Source organism: Lynx canadensis, chromosome A2 (genome assembly GCF_007474595.2).
Source record: "Lynx canadensis isolate LIC74 chromosome A2, mLynCan4.pri.v2, whole genome shotgun sequence".
NCBI classification, from domain to species: Eukaryota; Metazoa; Chordata; class Mammalia; order Carnivora; family Felidae; genus Lynx; species Lynx canadensis.
In genome coordinates this window covers 13,008,118-13,029,199 of record NC_044304.2, presented here as the reverse complement: position 1 = coordinate 13,029,199, position 21,082 = coordinate 13,008,118, and the positions used below count along the sequence as shown (strand labels likewise).

General features: G+C 53.2%; 1 protein-coding gene across 6 annotated transcripts in view; it reads left to right on the top strand.

Annotated features, from left to right (window-relative positions):
• UNC13A (unc-13 homolog A) overlaps positions 1–21,082 on the top strand; it is a 61,286-nt gene that overhangs the window by 29,427 nt on the left and 10,777 nt on the right. The window contains exons 13-37 of one of the 6 annotated variants that reach the window (XM_032591595.1): positions 1,829–1,907; positions 2,071–2,076; positions 2,550–2,621; positions 2,901–3,120; positions 3,756–3,983; positions 4,861–5,002; positions 5,121–5,290; positions 6,089–6,204; positions 7,278–7,441; positions 7,838–7,988; positions 8,305–8,373; positions 8,690–8,779; positions 8,998–9,132; positions 10,706–10,839; positions 12,348–12,433; positions 12,632–12,758; positions 13,522–13,618; positions 13,999–14,142; positions 14,914–14,994; positions 15,543–15,620; positions 15,843–15,931; positions 16,389–16,541; positions 18,131–18,254; positions 19,170–19,175; positions 20,901–20,939. In XM_032591595.1, the coding sequence (XP_032447486.1) occupies positions 1,829–1,907; positions 2,071–2,076; positions 2,550–2,621; positions 2,901–3,120; positions 3,756–3,983; positions 4,861–5,002; positions 5,121–5,290; positions 6,089–6,204; positions 7,278–7,441; positions 7,838–7,988; positions 8,305–8,373; positions 8,690–8,779; positions 8,998–9,132; positions 10,706–10,839; positions 12,348–12,433; positions 12,632–12,758; positions 13,522–13,618; positions 13,999–14,142; positions 14,914–14,994; positions 15,543–15,620; positions 15,843–15,931; positions 16,389–16,541; positions 18,131–18,254; positions 19,170–19,175; positions 20,901–20,939 (2,800 nt within the window). Of the gene's footprint in view, positions 1–1,828; positions 1,908–2,070; positions 2,077–2,549; positions 2,622–2,900; positions 3,121–3,755; positions 3,984–4,860; positions 5,003–5,120; positions 5,291–6,088; positions 6,205–7,277; positions 7,442–7,837; positions 7,989–8,304; positions 8,374–8,689; positions 8,780–8,997; positions 9,133–10,705; positions 10,840–12,347; positions 12,434–12,631; positions 12,759–13,521; positions 13,619–13,998; positions 14,143–14,913; positions 14,998–15,542; positions 15,621–15,842; positions 15,932–16,388; positions 16,542–18,130; positions 18,255–19,169; positions 19,176–20,900; positions 20,940–21,082 lie in introns of all 6 variants that reach the window. The other 5 variants (XM_030304105.1, XM_032591596.1, XM_032591597.1 and 2 more) reach the window with 5 other exon arrangements.

Below are 21,082 nucleotides of genomic sequence, written 5' to 3'. Positions count from 1 at the left end.
GCTGGCTCTTTCTTTAATGGTGACCCTTTCTTTAATGACAGTTATTTGGGCGTCCGTGGAGCCTTTTGTCCTATCTAAGCGCTTACGCGGGCTTTTCTTCCTTCAGCGCCTGAGTGGAGAGGTTAGAAGATGTAAAAGATATTCTTAAACACTTATTTTTTTTTTTATCTATGTTTGTATTTATTTTGAGAGCGAGAGAGCGCGCAAGCGGGGAGGGGCGGAGAGAGAGGGGAGAGAGAATCCCAAGCAGGCTTCGCGCTGTCAGCGCAGAGCCCAACGCGGGGCTTGAGCTCCGGAAGCCGTGAGATCATGACCTGAGCTGAAATCAAGGGTCCGGTGCTTAACCGACGGAGCCACTCAGGTGCCCCTGAAAGATACTTTTTCTGCGTTTATTTATTTTTGATAGACAGAGAGAGACAGAGCACAAGTGGGGGAGGGGCAGAGAGAGAAGGAGACACAGAATCGGAAGCAGGCTCCAGGCTCCGAGCTGTCGGCACAGAGCCCCGATGTGGGTGGGGCTCGAACCCACGCACCGCGAGATCGTGACCTGAGCCGAAGTCGGAGGCTTAACCGACGGAGCCCCCCGGGCGCCCCTAAAGATACTTTTAAAGTACACTAATGTTTTCAAGTAGCAGCGGGAAGGGTGACTGCCTTCCCTTGTACGTCCTTTGCAAACAGAGGCGCGGAGACAGACGCTGTGACCCCCAGATGAGCCGGTGTCCTTGGGGGGAGCCCCGGAAGCTGGGACTGACACGGGGATGAACACGTGATCTATGGAGGAAACGCCCTCGAGAGACGCGGGCGGAGTCAGGCTGGGGAGCCAAGCCCCCTGAGCCAAGCCCAGGTGTATTTCGGGGGTCACCAGGCCTCTGCCTGATCCTCCAGGCAGCACTGGAACATGGATGGCACCCCGGGGCTTGTCCAGAGTCACTGGCTGCCAGGCATCTCTCTCCCTGGCCAGTGGGAACCTTCTGGAGAAGAGCCACGCCTGAACCCTCTTTGGGATGTGGGCCCCTCCCAGTAAGGTGAATCCCTAAAGGCCACGGTAGCATCTCCCACAAGTAGCTCATTCTGACCCACCAGCTACGCCAAAGCTGCGTAGCCATCAGCTTCGAAATCACTCCTTCCAGGATCGACTTTAGATATACATAGGTATTTTCAATTTTGAAATACCTATTTCAATTAGGTAGTGTCTCGTGAATATCTTAGTTTATTCAAACGTCCATTCAAACTTCCATTCAAATTGGGCAACAGCATCATCTCCCCATTTCCCAGGTGAGGAAGTTGAGGCCCGGAGTCGTCTTCATTTCCTGGGGCTGCCGTAACACACTACCGAACGGGCAGCTTAAACCAACAGGAGGATAGTCTTTTTACAGTTCTGGAGGCCAGGATTCCAAAGTCAAGTTGTTGGCTGAGCCACGCTCCCTCTGTCACTGTCACCTGTAGGGGAGACTCCTTCCCTGCCTTGCCAGCTGCTGGTAGTTGCTGGCAATCCTCAGTATTCCTTGGTTTGTAAATGTGTCGCTCTGATCTCTGTTGTCACACTGCTGTCTCTCTTTCTATAAAGACACCCGTTATATTGGATTAGGGGCCCACCCAGTCTAGCGTGAGCCCATCTTAACTAATTATATCTGCAATGACCCAGATATTCCAAATAAGGCCACCTTCTGAGGTACTAGGGGCTAGGATTTAAATGTATCTTTTTGGGAGACACCATTCAGCCTTTAATAGCCCCGGGGAGATCAAGTGTCCTGCCCAGGCCTCCAGTGATGTCTGTTGGAGACAGGGAGACGCCTGGGCCCTTGACATCCCCGTGTGTGTCTTACAGCCCTGGCGGTGGCCTCATCATCATTGACAGCATGCCGGACATCCGCAAGAGGAAGCCCATTCCACTCGTGAGCGACCTGGTGAGCGCCTGTGCCCTCTCCTCCCCCAGCAGAGCAGGCCTGCCATAAGCAGTGCTCAACCTGTACAACTGCCCATGGCAGACCTGGGGCTGGGGGCTGGCAAGGTGTTCCCTGGGACTAATGTAATCTGATTTCTACCCTGCCTGCTGCATGGACACTTCAGGCCATGGTGAGTGGTAGTGACCTGGGCCCCCATCTCTTCCTCAGACCCCCTCCCCCCCCATTAGGATCTTCCAACTGGCCCCCAATGCATGGGTTCCGGGGTGAGGGGACCCTGCCCTGTCCTACAGTTTCTGGGTGGGGACGAGAACAGGTGACTCCCGATCTTGGTTCCTGGAGTGGCTGGTAGTTTTGCTCTGTGGCTGCTGATCGTGGCCAAATGCAGCTCTTGAGTCTGGTTCCTGGTGGTGGGGGGATGGGTGAGTCAGGGGTGTGAGGCTGCTCACCTTCCAGGGTCCCTTCTAACCCGGAGCCTCTGTCACTTTCCAATTCTTCACTGGCCCTCCTCCTGCTGCTATTTGTGGCCGTTGCTGCAATCCATCGCTGGCGGCCCCAAACCGTGGCTGTGGATTCTGCTCGTGGTGACAACCCTACGGGTGTGAATCGACCCCGGTGACTCCCTTGGTGATTTCCCTGCCCCAGTCCCTGGTCCAGTCCAGAAAAGCGGGCATCACCTCCGCCTTGGCCTCCAGCACTTTGAACAACGAGGAGCTGGTGCGTGGGGCGCCTCCCCTTCCACGGGGTTGAGCGGGGGGGAGGGGGGGCGTGGGCTGGGGGCTCCGGGGAGGAAGAGGACGAGAGCGTGGCAGGGACGGGCACTCCTCCCTCCCCACGATCTGGTTGCGCTGCGTCCGGCCGACAAGATCTGTGCCCCGGAACCGTGGATTCCGACGGTGTGGGGGCAGGGGGAGGGACGGGGACTTTACTACACTCAGCGAGGGGGTGAGGGTGGCGCAGGACAGCGCCCCACGCCGCGCCTCTCTCTCCGCTCAGAAAAACCACGTTTACAAGAAGACCCTGCAAGCCTTAATCTACCCCATCTCCTGCACGACGCCGCACAACTTCGAGGTGTGGACGGCCACCACGCCCACCTACTGCTACGAGTGCGAGGGGCTGCTGTGGGGCATCGCGCGGCAGGGCATGCGCTGCACGGAGTGCGGCGTCAAGTGCCACGAGAAGTGCCAGGACCTGCTCAACGCAGATTGCCTGCAGCGTGAGCGCGGGGCCGGAGGGGCGGGGCTCCGGGGAGGGGCGGGGTTCCGTAGGGGCGGGGCTCCGCGGAGGGACGGGGCTCCGTGGGGGCGGGGCTCCGCGGGGGCGGGGCTCCGCAGAGGGACGGGGCTCCGCGGGGGCGGGGCTCCGCGGGGGCGGGGCAAGAACAGGGGAGGGACTCGTTGGCCGCAGGAGTGGGGCGAGAGGAGGGGAAAGGGGACGTGAGGGGGTCAGAGAGGGGTGGGGAGAGACTCAGGGACTAACTACACTGTCCGAGGGTGGGCTTACTGACAGTCAGCGGTTCCCCTGGAGAAAAATGGGTTAGAGAGGGGGCTCAGAGAGGTACGGGGCTCTGAGGGGGGGGAGGAGCCAGAGAAGGGGCGGGGCCCTGGTGGAGCGCGAGGGTTCAGCGCGGCCCCCTCGCGCTGCAAGGTGGGTACTCCGGGGAGAAGGGGTAGGAGGGTTCAGAGAGCATGTCGAAATCTCTAGCAGCTCTAGCTTTGGGGCGCGAGTCACCTGAACCCCCACGGCTCTAAGTGCTCTTGGCCTCAGCCCAGGAAGCTGGGGGTGGGAGTTGGGGTTCTCACTCCGGTGAGGGAGCGCGCTCTGGACGGTGACTGCTCTCTGCGTCCACAGGGGCTGCAGAGAAGAGCTCCAAGCACGGGGCGGAGGACCGGACGCAGAACATCATCATGGTGCTCAAGGACCGCATGAAGATCCGGGAGCGGAACAAACCTGAGATCTTCGAGCTCATCCAGGAGATCTTCGCCGTGACCAAGACCGCGCACACGCAGCAGATGAAGGCGGTCAAGCAGAGCGTGCTGGACGGCACGTCCAAGTGGTCGGCCAAGATCAGCATCACTGGTGAGGCCGCGGGGGTGGGGGTGGCCACGGGGTCCCTTCTTCTCAGCCCCCTGTGCTCCCTCCTATGGCTCTTCCTTTGGCTGTGTGTAGTGTGTCCATATCTGTCCCACGTCCCTAGGTGTGTTTGTGCTCCCGCGGTGGGCATGTGTGCCTCCAAATGGGAGTGCACGACGCTGTCTGCATGAGTCTTGGTTTGTGCCCCACCCCACCCCCAGAATCAGACCCCAAGAAGAAGAGTTGAGGGCACGTTGTTTATCTAGGGGGTGATGCCATGGGAGTTGAGAAGTGAGCCTGGGACGGAAGGAGCCCTACACAGGGTGTCAACGATCAGGACCACTGGGGGACAGTGCTGACCACTGGGGGCAGAAGGGTCCTGCCCGGGTGGAGGCCTTCGGGTGTTCATCCATACCCAACCTCGTTCGAATTTCCCTGAAAGCAGACCCCAAGATGAGGATTTCGGGGCAGATGGGTATCCAGAAGGTGGCCCCAGGAAGCCCTAGTGTGGGTGGAGACAGGAGTCTGGGCGCAGGAAGAGAAGGAGCCCTGCAGGGGACCCCAATAAATAGGTGGCTCTGAGAGCAACTGTAGGCTCAATCCTGCTGGAAATTTCAGGAGGACAATGTACAGAATGTCTTACCCAGGGGTGACCCAGGGCAACCTTCCCATCCAGCATCAGCCGAGGACTCCGGGGGTGTTAACTCTTCAGGAAGCCCTTCCTGTCTTGTGGGTGTCCCCATGGGCTCCCATGGTCAGAACAAAGCCCTCAGGCCATGTCGCAGGTGTCCCCAGTAAGCAACAGGGAACCTGTGGCAGTGACTCTTCTCCGTACGCCTCACTCCTTGAGCCCGTATTTGTATTTGTCCTGTGTGTCTTCCAGTGGTCTGTGCCCAGGGCTTGCAGGCAAAGGACAAGACGGGATCCAGTGACCCCTATGTCACTGTCCAGGTTGGGAAGACCAAGAAACGGACGAAAACCATCTATGGGAACCTGAACCCTGTGTGGGAGGAGAACTTCCACTTGTAAGTGCCTGGCTGAACCCCTGGCCGCCCAGGCGGACTCCCTGCCGGAGCAGCCGAAGGGGCTCCAAGACCAGCCACCTGACCCCAGCCTCTGCCTCCCTCTCCCCCCCCTCCGCAGTGAATGTCACAACTCCTCAGACCGAATCAAGGTGCGTGTCTGGGACGAGGATGATGACATCAAATCCCGTGTGAAGCAGCGGTTTAAGAGGGAATCCGATGACTTCCTGGGACAGACGATCATCGAGGTGCGGACACTCAGCGGCGAGATGGACGTGTGGTACAACCTGGGTGAGCATGGGTGGTGTCCTGCAAGGGGACAGGGAGGGTGCCCCAGGGGGCCCAAGTGGGGAACCAGTGTCAGGAGGAGGTAGTCTAGGAGCCCAGTCTGATGGAAAAGGTAGGGTCTGTGTGTCCCAATCTGATGGGGGAATCAGGATCTGTGAGGCCCAGTCTGATGGGGGAGGAAGGGTCTTCTGTGAGGCCCAGTCTGATGGGGGAGGAAGGGTCTTCTGTGAGGCCCAGTCTGATGGGGGAGGAAGGGTCTTCTGTGAGGCCCAGTCTGATGGGGGAGGAAGGGTCTTCTGTGAGGCCCAGTCTGATGGGGGAGGAAGGGTCTTCTGTGAGGCCCAGTCTGATGGGGGAGGAAGGGTCTTCTGTGAGGCCCAGTCTGATGGGGGCAGGAAGCAAAACCTGAGGATCCTAGTCTGAGGAGAGAGACGCAGACCCAGGAATGCTATCTAAGATGAGTGGATGTTGGGGATCTTGATCTGATAGGGGAGGCAGGGCTGGGGAGCCCAGTCTGGGAGAGAAGCAGGGCCTAGGGCTCCTGGTTAAAGAGAAGATGCAGACTCGGGAATTTAATCTGCGCAAGGAAGCAGGGTGTGGAATCCTAGTTTGAAGGAAGAGACGGGGCCTAGTGAGTTCTAGGCTACTGGGAGAGGCACAAGCCCAGAGAGCCGATCTGAGAAGAGATACCTGGGTCTTAACTTCAGGGTCATGACTCCTGGCCTACCGTCATGCGTACATTAGAATATCCCAGGCCTACGCTGGGAAGGTCTGATGCAGAGGTCCCCTTCTGTTCTGCAGACAAGCGGACTGACAAATCCGCCGTATCAGGTGCCATCCGGCTACACATCAGTGTGGAGATCAAAGGCGAGGAAAAGGTGGCCCCCTACCATGTCCAGTACACTTGTCTACACGAGGTGAGGCCCAACGCCCCTCCCTGCCTTCACAGCTCACTGCGATCTCCTCCCATCCCTGACCACCCCAGCTCCACCTTCCTGTTTCCAGCCACGCCATCCATACTCTCTGGGCCTCAAAGACTATCCCCCATGGCATTCCTACTGCCTGGAAAACTCCTCCCTCTCCATCCAACTTCAGGGCCCCCTCCTTTGGGAAGCCCTCCTTGACCTCCAGGCAGACTCTCACTACCCAGCTCCAGGTGTTTCGCCCGTCCCAGACCCGAACAGGGGGCTCCTGGAGATGACTCAGTTTTTGAGTGAATAAATGATTGGTTGAATGGCCACATCCATAATGGGTGGATAAAAGGATGGGCGGATGGACAGATGTGGGGTTGAACTATTGAAAGTAGAGATGAGTGGATTTGGGGCAGTTGCATAGGCGGATTGGTGGAAAGACGGATGGGTGGATAAATTGATGGGTAGTAAATAGATGATGGATGGTTGAATGGGCGGATGGATGCATTGCTGGATAGACAAAGTTGTGGGTAGATGTATGGGACGGACGGATGTGTGGTCGAATTATTAAAGGGAGGATTTGCACGTGGGGGAAGTTTTGGGTAGTTGAATGGGTTGGGTGGGTGGATGAGTGTATGAATGGTCAGGCAGACAGATGTTTAGATAGATGCTTGGATGGAAGGACAAATGGATAAATGTACGAAAGGATAGAGGAGTACATAGGTAGATTTTGGAGTATTTGGATTGATGGATGAGTGAGTAAACAAGTGGATGGATGGGTAGATGAGTGGACGGACAGACAGACGGATGGTTGTGTGGTTGAATTGTTACAAGGACAGATGAGTGGATTGGTGAAATGTTTTGGTAATTGCGAGAGTTGATGGGTGATGGGTGGATGACAGCGTAGATGAATAAATCAATAAATCAGTGAATCAATGAATAAATCAATAAATAAATGAATAAATCAGCGTAGATGAATAAACAAACGGATGGATGATGTAAGCTGCCTCCAGCCTGGGGTCTCCGACCCCTTGTGCCTCATTGCACTCTTTACGATGCCCTCTCCCTCTCGGTGGCAGAACCTGTTCCACTTCGTGACAGACGTGCAGAACAACGGGGTTGTGAAGATCCCAGATGCCAAGGGTGATGATGCCTGGAAGGTTTACTATGATGAGACAGCCCAGGAGATTGTGGATGAATTTGCCATGCGTTACGGCGTCGAGTCCATCTACCAAGCCATGACGTGAGGCCGCAGGCTGGGGCGGACTTGAGGGCAAGGTGCAGGAAACCGGGGTGAGGGGGTTCCCTAGCAGACACTGGCAGATCTGGGGTGGAAGGGTTTTTGAGAGAAGGAACCAGAGAGGACGTGGGTGTGGTGGGCATCCTGTAATCCCCTGGAGGTTAGGAAAGCGCAGTTTCTGGCAGCTAAAGTGACAGGGTGAGGGTCAGAGTTAGAGGCAGAGATAGGGCAACCCAGAGAGGAGACCGAGAGAAACTTGGGAGACACAATCAGGCAGAGGGAATGGTTTGAGGGGTCAGAGGGAGTCCCTCACAGATGCTGTCTTGGAGGCATTCTGGGGGGAACACTGCCTGTCCTGGCTGGATGCCAAGCCCAGTTCCTCCCGCTCCCTCCCACCAGCCACTTTGCCTGCCTCTCCTCCAAGTACATGTGTCCCGGGGTGCCCGCCGTCATGAGCACCCTTCTCGCCAACATCAATGCCTACTACGCGCACACCACCGCCTCCACCAACGTGTCCGCCTCTGACCGCTTCGCTGCCTCCAACTTTGGGGTCAGTCCCGGGGACCGGGGCTGGGGGATGAGGGCGAGCCCAACCCTGTGCGGGTCGGACCCTGTGTGACTCCGTGGTCTCCAATCTGGACCTGACTTGCTCTGTGACTCTGCACCAGTCACTTGTCCTCTCTGAGCCTCAGTTTACCTCTCATAGAATGGAAATGGATATTGTGAAGGCCCATTTCAATGATGGATGGGGTGCACTTAGTGTATAGTAAGCACTCACCCTATATGGCAGCCACCTCGACCCCCATGTCCCTGCTTCGACCCCCCATGTCCCTGCTTCTGTCCATCCTCCTCCTCTGCCTCCTCAGAAAGAGCGCTTTGTCAAGCTTCTGGACCAGCTGCACAACTCCCTTCGGATCGACCTCTCCATGTATCGGGTGAGAAGTGCACCCATAATGACTTGCTTGCTCCTACACTCGTGTGCCTGGAAGGGAGAGCTCCCGGCAGGTGTGCACATGGGAGGACCCATCTTAACACGTGGAATGTGTTCCTTTGACATGTGTGCACATGGATGGGCAGCACCTGCCCAACGTGCTTGGTGCATCCAACCAGCTCCCACCCTAGTTGCTTCAAGGTGTTCTCATGGACCCCTCACCCACTTCCTGGAACTTGGGAGCTCTTGTATTTCCCCTAAAACACTCTACCCCGACCCAGCCTTCTTCATAATCCAACCTCTCTTCTCCCTTCCAACAGAATAACTTCCCAGCCAGCAGCCCAGAGAGACTCCAGGACCTCAAATCCACTGTGGACCTTCTCACCAGCATCACCTTCTTTCGGATGAAGGTAAGAAGGGGACCCGGTGCCATTAGCTCTCCAAGGGGCATTCTCCAGGACTCTTAGCTCCTAACCGAGTAACATTTCTCTTGGAGAAATGTGCCCTTTCTCAGTGACCCTCTGCTTTCATCCTGCTACATTTCCTTAAGCTCATAACTACTTGTAGCCATTTCCTGCATACCTCCTGTCCCAGCTGTGCCCACTCGTGCCCGTCTCCCTCCCTCTAGGTGCAAGAACTCCAGAGCCCACCCCGAGCCAGCCAAGTGGTGAAAGATTGCGTGAAAGCCTGCCTCAACTCTACTTATGAGTACATCTTCAACAACTGTCATGAACTCTATAGCCGGGAATACCAGACAGATCCGGTGAGGACCCCAGATAAAGCAGAAAGGAATAGGGGATACCAACCAGGCCCTGACCAAGTTCCAGATCTTCCCCTTCTCAAGCGGTTTAACTGAGCCTCAGTATCTCCCTCTGTAAAATGAGGTCATAAACCCATATCTCAGGATTGAAGAGAAGATTTAATGAACTGCAACCTTTAGATAAAGTGTAGGTAAGTGCTTGGCACCTGATACACAATCGATGCTCAATAAATTCAGTTTTAGCTGAATTTAGTTGAGTTAGGCATACAGTGTGCCTAGGATAGAATCAGTGTTCTAAATGTTGAGTTGAATTGAATTTTTTGAGTAAAATTCAGTTTGGGCCATTTCAAGTCAGTTTATTTGAGATCTTTTAATATGTGTTTATCTACACATATAATGTCCCAGGATTGTCAATAAGGTTTCAAGGAGCTCATGGCTTATTAGAAGGGAAAGATGCATACATCGGAAATTCACAACCTAGGATGATTAGCCCTGGGGTGGAGGAATTGCAAGAGTCTGTGGGAGCTAAGGTGACCCCTGCTTCACCTTGGGCTTCTGATAGGAGATAAGATAAGCTGAATTTAGTGAGATTTTATTTCATTCCATTCATTTACAGTCCCTTGAGTTGAAATCAAGTCACTTTGAATTGAATTGGGTTGAGGTGCAGTGGATTAAATTGGGTTGAGTTTGGTTTAACTATAAACTGTTCAGCTTCATTTATTTCTTTTCAGGTGACTTAAAATTGCTCTTGGCTAATTAGTGAGCAGAACTGAGTGGGATTAAGCTGAGTTTCCTTGAGCAAAAATCCATTTTTTTTCTATTCAGTTGAACCGAAGTTATTCTCGACTGGGTTGAGTTGACTTGAGTTAGGATACGCTGGATTGTTGCCTTGGGTATAGTTGAGTTCAAATGAGTTGGGTTGAGTTGGGTTTGTTTCAGTTGAATTTAGCTGCATCCATTTTCATTGACTGACTACAGTTGGACTGAGCTGGCCTGAGGATATTAGGTTGAGTTGAGTAGGTAGAGTTGGATTGGGATGACTTGGTTGAGTTGAATTAGATTAATTTAGGTTGGGTTGAGTTCAAGTCTATTTATTTCCATTATTTTGACTTAGGATGATGTTGCTCTTGGATGAGTTGATTAGGTTCAATCCAATTGGATTCATTTGAGTTTAATTCAATCCAGTTAAGTTTAATTCCACTCCACTCAGTGTAATTGGCCCGAGTTCAGTTTCACTGAATTAACTCTGAGAACCTCCATCTGTTAAGCTAAGTGGGCCTGATTGGCATTCATTTCAGTTCCATTTGGTTTCATGGGCTTCAGGTTTTTTCAACTAAATTCAGTTCTATTCAATTTTATGAGTTGAGTCTAATTAAGCTTTGTTGAGCTGCAGGGACATGAGCTCTGTTTAGACCAGTTTACAAGAGTTCAGTTCCTTTTCATGCAGTTTTCCCACTTGAACCACACACTATTAACAGGGCCCCTTCCTCACTAACCTCCTACCCCTCAATAATGAACTAACTGAGGCACCCACCCCCTGGACCCCTCTGGCCAATCTCTCCATTGCCCCTTCCAGGCTAAGAAAGGAGAAGTTCCCCCAGAGGAACAGGGACCCAGCATCAAGAACCTTGACTTCTGGTCCAAGCTGATCACTCTCATAGTGTCCATCATTGAGGAAGACAAGAATTCATACACTCCTTGCCTCAACCAGTGAGTTGTGCATCCGTGTAGTTAATTATCTGGAGGTATATGTTTATAGTGTGTGTGTATGTGTGTGTGTGTACACAACTTTGTGTCTTATGTGTAAAGGCGATCATGTCTAATTACACATAAAATGATGCGTATGTGGAGGCAACTGTAGGTGTGGTTGTGCCTGAATGAAATATGGCATAATTTATAAACAGAAACATAAAACTGTGTGTATGTATACAATCACTGGTATAATCGGATATGTATTTTGTACATGTTGATTTGTGTGAATAAAAATGTGTACATATGTATATAATAGTGTAGGCTCGTAAATAACAATAAGCAGTGTTGTTCAAGTATTTAATGTGTGTTAAATACTCCACCAAATGTTTTACATTTATTTTTTTTTAATTTTTTTTTCAACGTTTATTTATTTTTGGGACAGAGAGAGAGACAGAGCATGAACGGGGGAGGGGCAGAGAGAGAGGGAGACACAGAATCGGAAACAGGCTGGCTCCAGGCTCTGAGCCATCAGCCCATGAGCCTGACGCGGGGCTCGAACTCAAGGACCGGGAGATCGTGACCTGGCTGAAGTCGGACGCTTAACCGACTGCGCCACCCAGGCACCCCAAACGTTTTACATTTAAATTGCATTATATCTTGTGTGTGGATGTAATTCTGTGTATAGTTGTGGCCTATGGGTTTAAATGTATATTGTATATATGCGTACAATTGTGGAATGCACTTCAATATACAATATTGCATATTGTGTAATTGTGTGTGAATATGTACACAGTTTTATATGGATTTATGTATCTGTAGAGTTTTCATCTATGTTAGCTGAATGAACTGTTGTGTCTTATTTATCCCTGAGTGCTAGAGGGGCTCTTAACTCTGGTGTGCCAGTATCTCTTGGTTAGTTAGATATTCAGTGAAGATCAGGGATTTGGGATTGATGGACTGAAAGGTGGATGGATGGATGGGAAGATGGATGGAGATATGTATGACTAAATGGATGGATAGCTGATTGGATGGAGAGATGGATGGCTGTATGGAGAGATGGATGGGTGGATGGATGGATGGATAGATGGAGGGATGGGAATATACTGAATGGATGAATAGGTTGATGAATGGATAGATTGGTGGAAGGATGAATGGGTAGATAAAGGAATGGATGGATAGCTGATTGGATGGAGAGATGGATGAATGGATGGATGGATGGATGGATGGATGGATGGATGGATGGAGAAATGGGTGAGTGGATAGACAGATGGGTGAGTGAATGGGTGGGTAGAAAGATGGATGACTGGGTAAATGAGTGGATGGAGGGATGGAGAGATAGATGGATGGAGACTCGGGGAGAAGCAGGGCTTCAGTTCAGAGTCACTCAGCAAGTCAGTGGCTTTGAGGGGACTTGAATCCAGATCCCTCTGCCTGTCCTGCACTACCCTCTGGGTCAGAAGGCCAAAGCAGCCTGTGCCATCTTGCTTCCATCTGCCAAGGTTTCATACTTCCATGACCTTCACCAGGTTTCCCCAGGAGCTGAATGTGGGTAAAATCAGTGCTGAAGTGATGTGGAACCTGTTTGCCCAGGACATGAAGTATGCCATGGAGGGTAAGTACCCCCCATACACACAATTTCCATGTCTGCCAGCCTGGCTACAGTAGGTAGCTGTGCCTCAGTATCCCCTCCAAGGCTGTGAGTGTCCTGGACCCTCAAGCTTGAGGTTGGACACCTGTGATGGCCAGAGCAGGTGCTGCCAAGACAGAAGGTGGAGACTTTCCTGAGCCACGTCCGTTCTCCCCCTACCAGAGCATGACAAGCATCGCCTGTGTAAGAGTGCTGACTACATGAACCTACACTTCAAGGTCAAGTGGCTATATAACGAGTATGTGGCAGAGCTTCCTGCCTTCAAGGACCGCGTGCCTGAGTACCCTGCGTAAGTCCCTTGCCCCAGGCCAGAACTGTAGTGCTGACAGCTAGACCGAGGCCCAGAGATGAGGGCTGACCTACTCAGGGTTCCCTAGGCATCAGGGTCACAGTGGGGTGCAAACCTAGTATTCTCTATTTTCAGCCATTAGACTATGGACTCCTATAGCCCAATTAATATTCATAAGTATCAGGAACTGCATCGAGCAGTCCTATGTGCCTTTTCTCATTTAATCCTTTTGACGATTCTATAAGATGGGAGCGTTATAATTCCCATTTTGTGGATGAGGAAATGGAGAGTTAAATGCCGAAGGACTTGCCCAAGGTGACATCCAATAAGTGACGGAGCCAGGATTTGAACTCTGGATGTCTGACTCACGGGCTGTGTTGGAGCGCAGGATGGTGGTCACCATTTACCGAGGACCTACTATACGTTGTGTCATTCACGCTCACAGCAGCACTGTGGGATAGATACTCCTCTGTTGTCCAGGTAATGGGATCCCAGAGAGTAAATGCCCTTACCCATAGGTCGTTTATCTGAACCATGGTTCCTGCAAGTATGGGCCTTTCTCTGACAGTGGTCATGAGGTCCATTTCATGGCTGAAGTAACTGAGGCCTGGTGGGGTAGGGAAGCAGGGAGTAGCCCCCTCACCGGAGGCCACAGGGTGAGTTCAAGGGAGAGGAGGACCTGCCCAAGTACCATCCAGAACCAGGCAAAGCAGAGGGCCAGGGACAAGAGGTGGCGAGACCTCACTCCCGCTCTCTGTTCCAGGTGGTTTGAGCCCTTTGTCATCCAGTGGCTGGATGAGAATGAGGAGGTGTCCCGGGATTTCCTGCATGGGGCCCTGGAGCGAGACAAGAAGGATGGGGTGAGGAGACTGACCCATGACCAAGCCCCTAGTCTGCCCACAGTGGTCTTGCTCCCTCTGGGGTCCATTGGGATCCAATATGGAGGCAAAACTTGCCCTTGAGATGAAGCCAGTCTCTGAAAGGTGACTATCGTCTTCATCTTGTTCATGATTTTGAAAGTTTTTTGTTCACTCAACAAATGAAAGAGTTCGTCCAGCTGGAAGCCCCACTCTCTCTATCCATAGTCTCTGTGTCCACCTCTAAGTCACCCTTCCACAGTGTCCATCTCACCCCAGGGCAGTTGGTCTCTGGCTTTCCCCATGAAGAGTGGGAGGGTTGGACTCTAGGGACTGTCTGGCTCTGACCCCTCTCTTCCCTCATGGCCTCCCCACCCCTGCAGTTCCAGCAGACCTCAGAGCACGCTCTGTTCTCCTGCTCCGTGGTGGACGTCTTCTCCCAGCTCAACCAGAGCTTTGAGATCATCAAGAAACTTGAGTGCCCTGACCCCCAGATCGTGGGGCACTATATGAGGCGCTTTGCCAAGGTGCGGGGGTGTGGGTGGGGTTGGGAATGCAGTCCAGGGGAGGGATGGGATTGGGATAGGGTCAAAGGTTGGGGTTGCACTCGAGATTGGGATTGCGGTCCAGGTCAGGGGCAGGGTTAAGATTAGGACTGAGGTCAAAGTTGGGATTGGTGATATCAGTGGGACTGAGGTTGGGGTTGACATCAGTGTTGGAGTTGTGGTTGAGGACAGTGTTTAGGTTGAGGTTGAGGTCAGGGTTGTGGTTACAGTTGGAGTTGAATTTGGAGCTGGGGTCAAGGTTGAAGATGGGGTTGAAGTTGGGATTGGGTTTAGGGTTACTATTGGGATTGAGATTCCATTTGGCATTGAGGTTGGAGTGAGTGTTGGGATTTATGTAGAATTTGAGTGGGTCTTGGGGTGAGTTTGGAAGTCAAGACCATCCAACTGGGTTTGAGGGTTCCAGCTAATTGGCTTTAGGCTGGGTTGAAGTTGAGGACTGCAAGTAAGAATTGGGATTCCATTTGGGGTTGAGTCGCGCTCATGCTTGGAGCTGGGTTAGTATGATGGTTGGTTGCTCTGTGAAAAAGCTGGCTCTACATAAAATAATCATCTTTACCGGGTGGTGTCTCCTCTTGGTTGTGATGGTCATCCTGGGTGGAGAATTCGCCCATCAAATGGGTCCATCTTGAGTGCTCATAGGGGTTTGGGTTCATCCCTGATCTCACTAGTGGCTCTTGATGAGCCTGCCTAACTCCAGCTCCTGTTCTTCCCCCACATCTGTATCCTCCCCAGACCATCAGTAATGTGCTCCTCCAGTATGCAGACATCATCTCCAAGGACTTCGCCTCTTACTGCTCCAAGGAGAAGGAGAAAGTGGTGACCTTTGGGGGTCCCTGTCCTGTCCCCTCCCATCCCCATTCTGTACCCCCAAGGGCTCATCCTTCCCTGGGCTCTGATACTTCTGTCTGTGTATGTCCAACTGTGTGTGTCCGTGTACCTGGCTGTGTGTGTCTGAGGGGATCTGGAGGTGAGGGCACGTGCCTTCAGTGTGTCACTGTCTGGTTGTTGTGAATGAAACCTTCAGGGTGTATGGATGTGAGCTTGCAAAGCTTTGAGACCACGTAGGAGAATATAGGTGTGTGACAAGAACTCTCCCCTTCCTGCTACTCCCAGAAGCCAGCCCCCCTCAGGGGAGGAGCTACTTGAGCCCTGATTCCCCCTGCCAATCCCCAGAGACCGTCCTCCCCAACATTCCCAGGAATCTGATCCCAAGGCTGTCTTCCATTCTCAGATGACCCTATGGGATCCCAGCTTTCTCTGGACCCAGACCCTGAAACCATCCCGGGGTCCCTGGCAGTGGATGGGGGAGGCTCTGGGAAGGGATCCTGAGTCCTGAATCTCTGCTCTGTTTGCACCGCCAGCCCTGCATCCTCATGAACAACACTCAGCAGCTCCGAGTGCAGCTGGAGAAGATGTTCGAAGCCATGGGAGGAAAAGAGGTAAGGCGAGGCCTGGGCAGGGTCACCATCTCCCCTGTGTCCCTGCAGGCTGTTGATGAATTCCAGCTCAACCACTCCCTCAAACCCAAGCAAGAAGCTTCACTATCTGTGCCCGTTTCCTCCCCAGCCCTTTGGGATCTCTTTCCCTGGGTTGGATGGGCAAATGCCCCACTTATGTGGATGCTCTGTAAACCTGATCTAATGTCCCTTCTCCCTCCTCAGCTGGATGCTGAGGCCAGTGACATCTTGAAGGAGCTCCAGGTGAAACTCAACAATGTCTTGGACGAGCTCAGCCGGGTGTTTGCTACCAGGTGGGGGCACCTCTAGGGCTGGGAGCAGACAAGAGGGGGCAGTCCCCAGACCTCTGAGCCTGGGTCATCCAGAGACTCAGCAGATGTAGTTAGTGGTGAAGACTTCAGGCTTGGAGTTAGACCTGAGTTCGATCCTGGCTTCCCACTTACTAGCTATATAGCCTTGGGTGAGTCATTCAACCTCTCTGAACCTTACTTTACTTATCTATAAAGTGGGGATGATAATAGTGCCTGGGTAGGACTGTGCAATGAAATAAACAACGCAAGTAAATGTCTCAGCACAGTGCCCAATTCTGCTATTCCACACCATCCCCTCCCCTGCTCAGTGATATGCCATGCCTCCGTGATGCTTGGGATAAAACATCAAGGTCCACGGGTCAGCTTTTGAGGCCTCATCTGACCCATTCTCTGGGAGGCCTGGAGAGCCTGGCCTGAGCTCCACCCCCTGTGCCCCCAGCTTCCAGCCACACATCGAGGAGTGTGTCAAGCAGATGGGTGACATCCTCAGCCAGGTGAAGGGCACGGGCAATGTGCCAGCCAGTGCCTGCAGCAGCGTGGCCCAGGACGCTGACAATGTACTGCAACCCATCATGGACCTGCTGGACAGCAAGTGAGTCGGGCTGGGTGGACTGAGACAGCCAGGGGGTGGTCAGGGATGGGACCTCAGAAACCCAGGGCTGACCTGGAGGGAACACTAGGGGCATGTTTGCTGGGTGGCGGTTGGATGGTTTGGATGGGTGGGTGGAGGTATGAAGGATGGGAAGATGGGTGGATAAATGATCGGAAGGACTGGTGAGGAAATATTTGTAAGGGTGAGTGGATGGTGGTTGGATGGGTGGATGGATGGATGGATGGATGGACGAATGGATCAATTGATTGAAACAAGTGGATGGAAGTGTAGATGAGAGGATGGAAAGAAGGAAGGAAAGGAGATGGGAAGATGGATGGATGGATGGACGAATGGATCAATCGATTGAAATAAGTGGATGGAAGTGTAGATGAGAGGATGGAAAGAAGGAAGGAAAGGAGATGGGAAGATGGATGGATGGATGGACGAATGGATCAATCGATTGAAATAAGTGGATGGAAGTGTAGATGAGAGGATGGAAAGAAGGAAGGAAAGGAGATAGGAAGATGGATGGATGGATGGACGAATGGATCAGTCGATTGAAATAAGGATAAGTGAATGGAAGTGTAGATGAGAGGATGGAAAAAAGGAAGGAAAGGAGATAGGAAGATGGATGGATGGATGGACGAATGGATCAATCGATTGAAATAAGTGGATGGAAGTGTAGATGAGAAGATGGAAAGAAGGAAGGAAAGGAGATAGGAAGATGGATGGATGGATGGGTGGAAGGATGGTTGGGAGGGAAGGAGCCAGGGAGGAAGGGGGAAGGAAAAATATGGAGGGGCCATTAAAGGAAGTTGGGGGAGGGATAGTTTGGATGGGTGGGTCAGTTGCTGGGTGGATCATGGTGGATTACCCCATCTCCTTCGATCCCCATACATCCAATCACGGATTCTTTGTTGTTTTCCTTCCTTTTGTTTTGCCAAAAAACTTTTAACTTTTATTTATTTATTTTGAGAGAGACAGGGACAGTGTGAGCAGGGGAGGGGTAGAGAGACAAGGAGAGAGCAAATTCCAAGCGGGCTCCACGCTGTCAGCACAGTGCCCGATGTGGAGCTCGAACTCACAAAACCATGAGATCGTGACCTGAGCCGAAACGGAGAGTTGGACGCTTAACTGACTGAGCTACCGAGGCGCCCCTGTTGTTTTCCCTCTTCCCATCGTTCCCCTTCCCTCTCTCTCCTGAGCATGGCCCCAGCCCCCTCACAGTCCTTAGTCTCCAGCCTTCCTATTAGTTTGCCCCCCACTCTGTTCTTTCCAACAGGAAAGTCTGGCTGTGTCTCTCTCGAACACTCCATGGCTCCCCACTGCCCTCATCCGAAGGCCCAGGCCTTCCTCCCAGGTGTTGAGTCCCCTTCCAGTCCGGCCCCTGCTGGCCTGTCCACCTGCCATTCACTCTTCACATGTATCATACACCATAGTTCCATCAGGCTGACCATCCAGGGGTCCCTGTAGAGGCTCTGTGCCCTCTGGTGGGTCCATGGAGTCCTTTCCCACATTTGTTGAGGGAAAGGGGCTCTGTGGGTTCAGGGCCAGCTGGGCTGTCTCTCAGATCTGCCCCTCACTTCCAGCCTGACTCTCTTTGCCAAAATCTGCGAGAAGACGGTGCTGAAGCGGGTGCTGAAGGAGTTATGGAAGCTGGTCATGAACACCATGGAGAAGACCATCGTCTTGCCACCCCTCACCGACCAGACGGTGAGGCCCACAGGGGATCCCTGGGCCACCTCCCCTGTGGGAGCCCAGAGAACTTGATGCCAAAGGCATTGGGGCTCAGAGGTCAGTGGGGCCATTCAAAGATCAGAGAGGTCATATATGGGTCAAAAGTCATCAAAGAGTCAAAGAGGTCATGCCTGGGTCAGATATATAAAAAGAGGTCAAGTAGAGTTAAGAGATGTCTAAGGGGACATAGAAGCCGCCCGTGGGTCAGGAGGGCTTACAAAGGTCAGAGGTCACCCAGAAAACAAAGAGGTCAGTTTGGGGCTCATGGCCATCCATGGATCACACAGGGCATATGGGTCAGTGTGTTCATCGGAGGGCCCTTGGGGGGTCAATCAAGAGACAAGGAGGGGAGACACCATGGACTTCAAAGATCAGAGACAGAGGGCTCCCAGAGGTCAATCAGAGGTCACAGAGAGCATCCAAGGTCAGAGAAGTCAAGCAGAGGTCAGCATTCATCCAGAGACGAGGGCCATGCCTCTGGAACCCTTCTGGGAACAGCCCAGAGATCGTGATCCCCAGGGATCAGGCTTCCAGGAGGGAGTGGGGGACCCGAGACCTCTGCAGTGGGGCGTGGTTGGGAGTGGGTTCCTCCCGGGAGGCGTGGGGGCCTGAGGACAGCAATGGCACACGGGTTCATGGCACAGCACGGAGTGAGAGGGCATTCCTGGGTGGACAGGAGGGGGGCTTGGGGAGGATGGGCAGGGCCACCAGGAGGCAACCCTGGTGGGGGAGGCTTCGGACCTCCGACCACCTGCCTGCCTCCTCTGGGCTGGGCAGGGGCACGGGGTCCGCCCCTCGGTGCCGTCTCCGCCCCCTCCCTGACCTTCCTGGGAGACTCATGGTGACTTATTCCCCCCTCCCCCACCGCCCCGCCCCCATCGCGGCTGACAGATGATCGTAAGTAGAGGCCCTTCTGTCCGTCTGTCTGTCCGTCCGCTCTGTGTCTGGACTCGGCCCACCGCGTGGCTGCACCCACCCCACCCAGCGCCCCCTCCTCACCCACCGGCCCCCCACCCACTGTCCCACCTCCCGCCTAGATGTGCCTGTGTCTGTCTGGGGCGGGGCATGGGGAGGGGGCGGGGCCTGGAGGGAGGGAGGCCACGCCCGCCCACCCCGCCCCGTTATAAGCAGAGAGGACCTACCTTCCGCCTCCCAAACCCCAAACCCTGAGCCCAGGACCTTCACATCTGACCTCGTCCTTTAGTTGGAAATCACCCTTCCTCCCATATTCTCAGACTCCAGCAGGGTATCAGTCTCTCCCCGAAGCTAGAAGGAGGTTAAAAGTCGACGGAGTCGCTCTGACCTCCCCTTTGGGCTCTGAACTGGTACCAGCCTCCCAAAATACAGGCCCTCACCATCTGGGTCCCCACTCGGCTGTTCAGTGCAGACCCTCCTACCACCTCTGCCTTCCCAGTCCCACCCCACGACCACATGAATCCCGGGCACACCCCCAGGCACCCAGGTGGGAGGTAGCATCCGTGACTTTGTGTCAGGCCATCTTGGCGTCAAATCCCAGCCCAGCCACTCTCTCTGTGACCTTGGGAAGTCACTTCACCTCTCAACCTCCACTTCCTTGTCTGGAAAAAGGGGTTCACTGAAGTAACTCTGTTGAGGGTTGTTGTGAGAACCAAATGGGATGATGCATTAAAGTGCTCATCTCCGTGACTAGCTTAGGCTGTGTGGTCACTAAAATTAGAGCTAATATTATTGTTGGCGGAGGCGATATGTAGACACATAGGAGGGCAGAGATCTCCCTTTGTGGGCAAGACAGGTCGTCGTAAGATGTCACCTGTCCAAAGTTCGCACGTACTCGTCTCACTTCTTGGTGGCTGCAGTCTGGATCTTTGGCTGTAACCACTTGGTGGCAGCAAGGAGCTAAGGGGAGTCACTCTGTCCCCGCTAAAGAGAGGGGGGGAGCACAAACAAGGGAGAGGGGCAGAGGGAGAGAGAGAGACAGAATCCCACGCAGGCTCCACACTCAGCACAGAGCCCGGTGTGGGGCTTGATCCTATGACCCCGGGATCATGACCTGAGCCCAAACCAAGAGTCAGACACTCAATCGACTAAGCCACCCAGGGGGCCAGGAATTCACATTTATTGATGATTCCTTGTATGCCAGACCTCATAGCTGATGTTACAGGCCACCTTCGTGACAACCCTTTGAGTGAGGTGGATATTATTGTTCCTATTTTGCAGATGAGGGAAGCTGAGGCTCAGAGAGGAGAAGTCACTTGCTCAAGGCCACGTAGTAAACATAGGCCAGAGTCAGGTTTCAAATTCAGGCCTGTCTGAATTTGGAGCCCATTTGTTCTCCTGTTGACCCAAGCAACAAGATCCTCATATATACAGTAAACGTAAATGGGTTATATTTTGGCAGTGACTTCTTTCTCTCTGGCTCTGTATTTCTGTTTTTCCTCTCTTTCTCTTCCCTGTCTCTCTGACTCTCTTACAGCCTTTAAGAGTTGATCATTGAGGCACACACACATGCAACCCAGCCATCAGCCCCCTGTGCGGTATTAGATGCCCCTTACCTCCTGTCCCCATGAGTACGTATGTGATCACCCTGGGTTCCCACCCCACATGGCTTGCCAGGTTGATCACCCTGTGACATTGTCTCTGCAGGGCACCCTCTTGAGAAAACATGGCAAGGGATTAGAAAAGGTAATGAGGGCCTCATCTGTGCTGAGGTCCTGAGCTCTGGGGTCCGAGTATGTGTGTGTGTGTGTGTGTGTGTGTGTGTGTGTGTGTGTTCATTGGCATGGGCAGGAAGGTCAGCTGGGGATCACAGGTAAAAGGCAGGTGTC